The 10,779-nt window shown below is 37.3% G+C and overlaps 1 protein-coding gene across 1 annotated transcript in view; it reads left to right on the top strand.

Annotated features, from left to right (window-relative positions):
* The window catches only part of XIRP2 (xin actin binding repeat containing 2), a 116,763-nt gene that overhangs the window by 48,995 nt on the left and 56,989 nt on the right, over positions 1–10,779 (top strand). The window contains exon 2 of the mRNA XM_019656604.1: positions 10,425–10,585. Coding sequence (XP_019512149.1) covers positions 10,425–10,585 — 161 coding nt within the window. The remainder of the gene's footprint in view (positions 1–10,424; positions 10,586–10,779) is intronic.

Consider the following 10,779-nt stretch of genomic DNA (forward strand, 5'->3'; position numbering starts at 1 on the left):
GAACCACTGTTGCTTAGAGCTCACACTCTTGAGCGAGCTCTTAACCAACTGAGCCACTCGGCCAGCTAAATTTTTTATTTAAACATTCACCATATGTTTTGATCACATCTCGTATCTAGTACATATAAGTGTACAGTCTTATCCCTTCTTTCCATAGAGACAATGTGCATATTTTTAATATTTAACAGTCCATGTAATTGGGCAATGTTATGGACTTGGTGAAGCAACCCCTTGATTATTTGCTAGTAATTCAGATAACGCTGAATTCAGTCTCCACTATTTTAGAGTATGGGAAACCCCAAGACAGTAGTTGCATTTTCAGTATTTGTTTGAGAGACTGTATATTGGGGAAAACATTCCAGGACCCCAGGAGTCCACCGTTCATGGTATGGGAACCTCAGCTCATGGATATCCAGGACATCCAGTTCCTTTCATGTTTCAAAGCTTCCAAGGTTTTGTCAGGACTGGGCCAGACCTCAAGTGACCTCCTGTGGTTTGAAGTGTTACAAGTCTCCTCCCAGTTTTAAGCAGACCTAGAGGAGGGCGCATTGGCATGGGGCCTCTTTGCTAGAGAGCTGTCATGCCCATCTGGGCTTGAGTGCCTGCTGAGCTGGGAGTGTGCTGAATTAGCAAAACCAAAGCCCTTGAGTTTACAGCCCTTCCCACTAGAACATAAGATCTGATAAGACTCCTCAGTGTTTTTTGAGTTGCTCCAAATGATGCCTATTGTAATAAACTTTCTCATCTGTAAAATGCCAGTGCTAGACTAGAATCCTTTTAATCTCAATCCCCTCCCCACCCGCCTCCAATTCTCACACACCAATACTAAGAGCTAGCACCGCACAGTGCACAGTCGTATAGCTGCTGTATTCTGCTTGCCCTTTAAGGCTAATGATCAAGTGTGAGTTCAGATTTCAGCTCCAACACTCACATACTAGCTGTGAGAACTTAATAAGCTTCCTTGCTTTTCCCAAACTCAATTCCCTCATTTTAAAATCAGGATAATAAGTGCCCATATCTCATAGTATACAGAGAAGCATCAAATGACAAAATGCATGTAAGTACATAGCAACTCACTGTGCTCTATGTATTAAGTAGTTGTTATTATTGTTAATATTAATATTTTTGTATAAGAGATACTCCGAGTCTATTTTGTTCATTCTTGATGATTTAAATACATTTTGGAATGAATCAAATGTTTTTTATGTTCTTAATAATGTGTTGCCTATATATACATTTTGGATTTTATTAACAACATTATTGTGAGTTAAAATTGAATCCATTATTCCAATTTCTATTATTCTGTGTATTATTAGAGAAATACATTCTAATAGGTCTAATTTCCAGACATCAAAATCTGCGATAAGGAGAATTAACTCAATATTTTGAAGATTCTTCTAACATCTATCAAAATGAGAAAATAACATGGAGAGATTGTTTTTATTAGGGTTTTCTGTAACAGTCTACTGAAGTAATTGTGTATATTAATATATTTTTAATATACCACCCATCAATAATTGTCAACTATCAAAAAAAATTACTTGAGCATCCTATCCTGAGTAGATATAAAGCTGAATTTTCCTTTTTCTTAAATTGTCCTAGATGATGGAGGAATCAGAAATGTGCACAGTGCCTGGTGGTTTGGCCAGAGTGAAGAAACAATTTGAGAAAGACAAAACTGATTCTTCCTATAATACCTTTTCTCAGTACCAATACCAGCACCAGAACAGATCTGAGCAGGTAATACTACCATAGTTAATGGATGAATCATGTATGGTTGAAATGCTCTTATTTCAGCACCAATGTAGGAACTGCCCCTACTACTTCCTGCCTCTTTAGTGGTATTGTACATGTATTTTCATTCTTCATTAACAAAAATGGTAAATTTTAAAAGTTTTAGAACACCATTGCTAAAGCATATTGATGTATTGATTTACTTACTTAGAGCAGTTTGCCACACTTCTTGGGAGCCATGCTGGAATATTTTTCCTCTCAGTATCTAATGTTTCAAACATAAATGAAAATTAAATAGGTTAGTCAATGGGTAATAGAAATGTTGAGAACACTGAGCGTCTGCTTCTAGTTTATAATTCATGGTAAACTGTTGCTGCTTGTTGGCATAGATTAAATTTGAAGCATTATTCAGTTATTTATTGTGGTGAGTTTTCTGTTTTCTTTAAAAAACATCCAAAATTGAGTAGTGGAGCCCAGATTTTATATAAAACTGTATAATGCAACTTCTAAATGTTGTCTTATATAAAAGATTTTTCCCCATTTCCTTCTTCCACTATCATATATCACCAAATATTGTCATGAGATATAATGACTTTTGAATGTGAGAATCTAAGTAATAAAATTCATTAAACTGAGCTTGGCACTTTGAAAAATAGTAATTGCATTGTAAACAGCTGCACTTAGGCCTATGTTTTGCATGTGGAAGAAAACTGCCGTATTTCTGAAATTTTGTAGTGGGAGATAAAAGTGGGTGTTTTTGTATTTTTGTTGGTTTTTTAGAGAACCCTAGGATAGTTAGAGTTGCCTAAGTTTTAAAAAATAAGGCAATCGTGTATGGTGGAGGGAATATATCAAATAGAATGATTAAAAATCTGATATGTGACATAGCATTTTTTTATCTGAAAAGTAAAAATGTGCAATATAAGTAGCTTAATAAATTTATGTAAGATTTCTTTTAATTTTACCTAAAGGAAACATAATGTAAATAAGAAATTGAAATTGGATATACTTGTGATCTAATATATAGCTGTTGCAACATAAGAATCTTTGAGTGTGTCACTAGTGTGTGTTTACTTGAAATTAGTCAATAATATGAAATACAGTTATCATTAATAATTTAAGTAAATTCTATGTAGAAGTGTAGGTAATGTATTTAAAGATCCATTACTTTGCACGGAACCAATAAAATAGAATGTAAGGGCTATGGGACTTGTAGATCTTGAGTACACATGCCATCTCTGTCACCAGCTAAGTGTCATAGACGCAGGGCCACCTTCACAGATGTATGGCCGGGGCAGTTGCACAGAGCCCCGTTCTTAGAAGAGCCCTGCACTTAGTTTAATGCTCTGCTGTCATCACCTCAAAATTCCTAAAAGTTTTTGAATAAGGGACTCCACATTTTCATTTTACACTGGGTCTGGAAAATTGTATAGCTGTTACTACATAAACCATATTCATTGCCAACTCAAGCCTCAGATGGGAAAATTGTTGAGTGATTTCTCTATCTCATGAGGTTATTGTAGATGTCTAGGATAACAAAGAATAATTTCCATGAAAATATTTCATTATCTGTGAAACTTGGAATCATTGAGGACTCTTTAATATTATAAAAGACAAAAGGCAACCAAAAGTGGCTTAAATTAAAGGAACACCATAGTTTCACAAAAATGCAGTGTTGTGGATGGGAGGTTTGGTGTAAGTTCCAGTAGTGTACTAGAGCAACTGGCTCATACCAACTCTTCGATTATTATTTTTTTTAGGAATTTTGGTAACCAGATAATGTTAGGTTAATAGCTTGCAATCAGCCACACTGAGAATATTTATGACAGGCAAATTGGTAAATGCAACAAATCAAGGGTTCCTTCCCTTCTTCCTTCCTTCCTTCCTTCCTTCCTTCCTTCCTTCCTTCCTTCCTTCCTTTCTCTCTCTCTCTCTCTCTCTCTCTCTCTCTCTCTCTTTCCCTTTCCCTCTCTCTTTCCCTCTCTCTCTCCCTCCCTCCCCCTTTCTTTTTTTAGAACTGATTTAAAAGTATGCATTACCTTGCCATTGAGGTAAGNGGAATAGGTGAGAAATGAGGAATCCCGGACCCTTCTCTTTTGTAGGCAACAAGGGCAGCAGCGACTTGGGGAGTGGCCCACCGTCACCACCTGGCTGGCCCAGGTCAGGGTCACTGTGCCAAGCCCACTGCTCAGAGGCCCTGCAGGAAAGTGAAAAATGTGAATAACTGTGAGATATGGTTTCATGATTTTACCTAAAATACATAGCGTAAAGGAAAACATGAGGAACCACTTGGGGAGAGGTGGGGGAAGGAACCGATCTGCCTCTAAAGTGTGATATATTAGGGCTATTTTCATGAATTTTACATTTTTAGAGGACTGCCATGTTGCTTGCTGGTGAAAAATTGATGATTCATCAGCTAGTACCAAAAAACACAGATAAACCAACACTTTGAATGTCATATACATTGAGTTAGTAATTTCTTCTCTTTTATATACTTTCTCCATCCCCGTGGCCATATAAGTAGGACTATGCCAACTTCTTCGCTCCAATCTCATGGCGTAATTATCCATTCTTTTATAATTTATTATGTTCTTATTTCAGGGAATATGATAGACACTTGGCTTATAAAGATGAATGGAATAGACTTACAGAAGGCTTCAGATTCAGATGAACCTGAGTCAAGTCCTATCCTTGCTACTTACTAACTTTGAATTTTGGAAAATTTTCATAACTTTTCTAACTCTCAGACTTTTATCATCTCAGATTAACTGGATGAGAATACCTAGAGTGTATAATAGCAGGTAGGGTGACTAGAAGCTATTGAGCATTTATTATTTACTATGTGCAAGACATTATGTAAAACTCTTTACTTTTATGAGATCTCCTTCAGTTCTCACAGGCAATCATGGGTTCTATTATCATTCTTGTTATACAGGATAAGAAGGAGGCTTAGAGAGGTTAAGCAATTTGCTTAAAGTCAAAAGAAAGTGCCACAGAGACAAGCTTCTGTGTCCAGAGGTGAGAGTTAATCTCCCTGCAGGCCTGTCTCCTCCAGGATACAGTGGCCAAGACAGAACTCAGTGAAACAGGTTTACAAAATTAGTTCAGCTCTGTCCTGTCCTGGGGGAACTTGCATGTTGGTGGAGGGTGGGAGAAGTAGGGAGGACAGAGGGACCTAAAAATGCTCTAAAAAGTAATGCTAGTAGAAGTATACTTCTTAAATCTTGGGAGAACATAGCTGAGGGTGCTACTCACTGACTGGCTTAAGTGGAGACAGTCTAAAAAGAAATTGAGTGACTCTGAAGTTAGTGTAAATGACTTTTCAACCCTATCAAATCTGGGGTTGAAATTGGGCTTTATGTATTTTAATCTAATTTCATCTCTACATAAATAAATGTAGTTTGTGGGGTGGGGACATGGAGTGTGAGCCACCAAGTTCCTCAAGATTCCCTACTTAATGAGGGCTTCATTTTGGTGTTTCTTCAGACAAACCAACTTCCTTAGCAGGTCCAGCCATCTGGTAACTCATTTTATTCAGAAGTCAGCATGTTAAAATGATGCAACCTACTCATATTTTTGTTTTGAGAGTTAAGGCCAGATCAACACTTCTTAAAATACTGTATTTCTTGAGGATCTGTCTGGTGTTTTCTTCTATTTTTAAGTAGAGTAGGACTGAATATAATAATGATTAATTAATCCTCAGCCCTAAGCACTATGCTTGGCCAACAGTAGATGGGCAATAGATGTATTATTAGATATATGATTAAAGCAAAGGTTATCAAATACCCTCATTGTGTACCTGAGATGCAGATTGAAACAAGAGAACACTTTGATGGAAGCCTGACACCACCTCCTATGCCCTGGAGCANCTTATGACCAAATTTCTGTCTACACAGGTAAACCAAATATTTTGCATGTAAAACCTGGAAGTCAGTGATTTGGCCCCAAACTGAATCCATTACATTTCAACTAAATTGAGATAGATGACAACAATCAGTTTCTTGTTGTCTCAGACTCAGCCAGATGGCATTTGATTGAACCTAAATGAATGTCATGCCCATGAAAAGGCAGCAGACTGCAAAATCCCCCTAGAAGAGAAAAGGAAAGTAACATTTGGTAAGAAATAAATCTGAATGCCAGATTCTGTGCTGTTCACCTTTATTTCTTTTATCTGTTTTAGCACTCACAAGAAATCTGCGAGAAATATATTATTATTCCCAGTTTACGAAAAGGAAAACTGAGGACCAGGAACTCTAGTCCAAGGTTTTAAGTGTCAGAACTAAGATTAGAATCACTCTCTGTCCAGCTCCCCAAATTATGTTATTTCTATTGTGTCTTAGAACACAAAGATAGTTTTTTTATAAAGCAAGTTGGTGATTATGTAATATATTTACCTAGGTGTAAGTGTTGGGCATTTAAATTAACTTACTAAAATAACTTAATATTAGGTAAATTCTGTGTTAGATATTTAACTTAAGATAGCATAGTACCACCACATCACTTCCCCCCCCCAAAAAAAAACTATTGTTATTGGTATATCATTATATTCTAAATCTTATCTCTGAGTCCAAGAATAAGAAAGCTAGAATAAGGATAAACGTGAAAAGGTTGAAAACAAAGTGACCTAAATTATGTGGCCATTTACAAGAACATGGATTAGATGGGGTGTTTAGTATGTGGTGCTGACCAACACAAAGTCATGGTCTAATCATCTGAGGCAGCTCACAGCTACAGGCTGCTCCTTGAGTGAACCCTGCCATCTTATATGTGTAAACCTTTATTTACAAGCTGAGCTGAGCACCACTGAGCTGAACACCAGCTTAAAAGACGCGTCTCGCTTAGGTGGGCAAATGGCAGCTACAATGTAACGACAGTAAGAGGAAAGTTGGAGACAGTGGTAGCACTGCTAGTAAAAATAATCAACTGTTTGCATTTTAGTGTAACTTGGTCTGATACCAAAATACAATCCTAAAGGAAATGAATGGGTATATCTGTTTTTTAATCCACTTGGTAGATCAGAGGCAACCTGTTCAGTATAGGAATTGATATATTTGAGAAAATACATGAACCACAAAAGTATCTATTCATTACCATAATTACTGAGATTTACCTGATTGATTTGCACAGGATTTGGACATTGTTTGTAGTTGTTGGAAAGAGCAAGGTTCTTCTTAACAATGATTAGCTTAATTTCTATAATTCAATATTTATGTATTTTCTATAATGACCAATTATAGAAATCATAAGGCCACTTATGTAAATTAAATGGCAGAGGGGTAAAAACACACACACACACACACACAAAAACAATATTGTGGTCTTAATTCACCCTTCCCCTTTATTATCTTAAATTTCAAAAGAGATGACAGACTTTCTCATGACTTTAGCATGTATCAAATGGCCATAATTGACCAGGACTTATATTTGAAGTTTGTTGCAGAATCTGACAGAATATGTATTAGGTGTGATCAAAACATATGGTGAATGTTTAAGTTAAAAAAAAAATTTTGTTACAGTAAAAGACACATTGTCATTAATTCTCCTCAAAATACTCCCCCTTGCTTCAAACACTCTTATCCCATTGTTCTTGCCACTTTCTAAAGCAGTTCTGGAAGTCCTCTTTTGTGAGTGTCTTTCATTGTGCTGTCATGGCTGCATCGATGACCTGAAATATTTTGACTTTGGGGAAGAGCTAGAAGTCGCATGGTGCCAGATCCGGTGAATAAGGTGGATGGGGACACGTCATCATGTTTTTATTTGAGAGAAATTATGGTGTACCAGAAGTGATGTGTGACATGGAGCGTTGTCATGATGGAAGATGATTTACTGCACCCTTTAAAACACATCTTCTCTCAACCATAGCTCACACCCAACTGACTGCACAGAACAAGTTGAAACTTGTCACAAACTGTTACTAAGGTTCTATGAGCCACTTCCTGTATTGGAGATCCCTGCCTTTCCATTGGATGGCACTTGACAGCAGCATTTACCATATTTCGTAATCACAGTGAAAAGGCTCCATGTCACACATTGCTTCTGGTATGGCAATTTCTGTCAAATAAAAACATTACATTGTGTACTCATCCACCTTATTCACCAGAGCTGGCACCATGCAACTTCTGGCCCTTTCCCAAAGTTAAAATGACCATAAAAGGTAAATATTTTGAATTGATTCAGGGCATCAAGGCAGCCTCGACAGTGCAACTAAAGACTCTCAAGAAAGAGGGCCTCTTCAGCCAGCTGAGTGGCACTTTGGTTAGGAGTTGGCTTGGGACACCAGCTCTGAGCAGCAGGGCCCCAATTCGGATCCCACATGAGGGCCAGCGATGCTGCGCCCTCTACAGCTAAGATGGTGAACAACAGCTTGACCTGGAGCTAGGCTGCCTTGAGTGGCTGGCAACGGTGTAGGCTGCAGCCCATGCTGCTGTGGGCTGTTGTGAGCTAACGTGAGTGGCTGACAGCCAGCGTGAGCTTCCGTGAGCCACCATGAGCAGCTGTCCAATGACCAGTGAGTGACTGCCTCAGCTGGGAAGAGCGCAATGATAATACCAACATGGGCCAGTGAAGCAACNGGAAAAGTCATGATGCATTTTTGCAACAAAAAACAGAAAAAATATGTCATCACTTTTCCGACAAACCAATAACTCACAGTTGTCAAAAAATAACTGACATCAGTGTTGTACATCAGTGTTGTACAATCACAGCATTCATATAATACAACTTCTTATTCCTTTATGTTTTATATCTTTTTGAAAGCATGTTAAGTAAAATATATTTATAATTTTAATTAAAATATATAAAAATGTTTATTTGAGTAAGAAGTCCCTATGGAAAACCAAACACTCAAAGAGTCAAAACACAAATGATTTTTAATTTTTTCCAGGTCACAGTTGTTTTCAACTGCTATTGTGTATATTAACCTTAAAGAAACTAATGGAAAAAGCAAACAAACAAGATGTTTTAATGTGAAGGCTGGGGGAGGACCAGGGGAGGGAAAGAGCTATGTTACCTGGGGCTCTTCTGGTTACCTGATTCACAGTGATTCAATCAAACTGATCCAAATAACAAACTACACCAAAAAGCCCTACTCTACGAGTTACACAAACTACCAGTTCTAAGGTGAAAGGCAGAAGGTGCATGAATGAGTGAGATTTTATATATACACACACACACACACACACACACACACACACACACATACATACATACATACATACATACATACACACACATACACACTGGCCCCAGAAAGGGTCCTTGAAATGATTTTGGAATTACAATATTCTGTAAGAGTGAATAGTAAACCCTCAAGCAGAGTGAAAACAGCAAAGAATACTAGAACACTAGATAAAATATGACAAACTAGTTTTGAAACCAGCTCTGGCACATATAACTAAATAACCGTGGAGAATCACATAGCCATGGAGAATACTTATGTTCTTTTCACATAAAAGCACCTGGTTAGACTAGGTAAGGCTGTAATGGAGCTGGTTAGATCTCTAAGACATTTCTATTTCCAAAAACTGTTATTCTGTGATCATACAATCACTCTTTTGCTATGTTTCCAAGTATGTAATTCCTACTACCCTATATTTTTGTCAGGTAGATGGCTTAAATGGGGGAAATATCAGACTACCTGTAATGGGTGATTGACAAAGATTTTCTGATAGTGCTATTATTTCTTTCTTATGTAACACATGCCTCTATGAATCAAAGAGAACACAAACAGTTTCTAATTCTCATAGCATTCACATATTTTAGCTAGATCTATCTCTGAGGGTTGTGGGGCTGAGGAGAGAAGGAAAGAACAATTTTTAGAATTACTAAAGACTAAGTTCAAACCATCAAATCTGCCACTTATAAATTGTGTGATCATGAGAAAGGTTTTTAACCTTGACTCTTTTTTTTCTTATTTGTGAATTTTAGAAAATAATAGCATCTACCTCATGAGGTTGTTACAGAAGTCAATGAGATAATGTTCTCATGGCATTTAGTATAAATCCCACACCTAGTGCTTCAGGAATGTTTATTCTTAACATTATGTATCTCTTAATAAATAACATTTTCATTANAAAGAGAACACAAACAGTTTCTAATTCTCATAGCATTCACATATTTTAGCTAGATCTATCTCTGAGGGTTGTGGGGCTGAGGAGAGAAGGAAAGAACAATTTTTAGAATTACTAAAGACTAAGTTCAAACCATCAAATCTGCCACTTATAAATTGTGTGATCATGAGAAAGGTTTTTAACCTTGACTCTTTTTTTTCTTATTTGTGAATTTTAGAAAATAATAGCATCTACCTCATGAGGTTGTCACAGAAGTCAATGAGATAATGTTCTCATGGCATTTAGTATAAATCCCACACCTAGTGCTTCAGGAATGTTTATTCTTAACATTATGTATCTCTTAATAAATAACATTTTCATTAGAATAATTTGCAGGAGTAGGAGTAGGGACTCCATTTTCTTTCGATGTTTATATAAGCATATGCTCCTATACAGGCGTTTTGTAGCTTTGCTTGAAAGCTTTAAGAAAAGAGGGTGATAATGAAACATCAAAAGTATTTGTGAAATGTTGCAACCTGTTGGACCAGATCAGATATTTTAAGTGTCTTCACTGTTCGTAAGGTGATGCTATTTTCTTTGCAAAGCCTGACACATACCTGAGCATGCTACATTTCTTTTCAGTGCCTGTTGGCCCTAACAAGCCTGTGAGTGGATTTGCAGAAGACAGTGCTGCACTGACTGAGGGTGTGTCAGACCTCCAGGAGGTGGTGTCCTTGAAGGAGCGGATGGCAAGGTACCAAGCAGCTGTTTCCAAGGGTGACTGCCGAAGCTTCTCTGCCAACGTAAGCTGCTCCTGGTGGTTTTGTATTAAGCAGTGTGCTTGTTGTCTGCTCTTCACATACCCTTCTTATATTGCAATATAAGAATACTACTGGACAGTGGCATAAAGTAGAAAAAGCACAGAAATACTGTGAAACAAATTTGGAGGATCTGAATTGAAGCTTCGGCTCTGCTACTTATTAACTGTGTGGATATG

This window comes from Hipposideros armiger, unplaced genomic scaffold (assembly GCF_001890085.2).
Source record: "Hipposideros armiger isolate ML-2016 unplaced genomic scaffold, ASM189008v1 scaffold_263, whole genome shotgun sequence".
Lineage (NCBI taxonomy): Eukaryota > Metazoa > Chordata > Mammalia > Chiroptera > Hipposideridae > Hipposideros > Hipposideros armiger.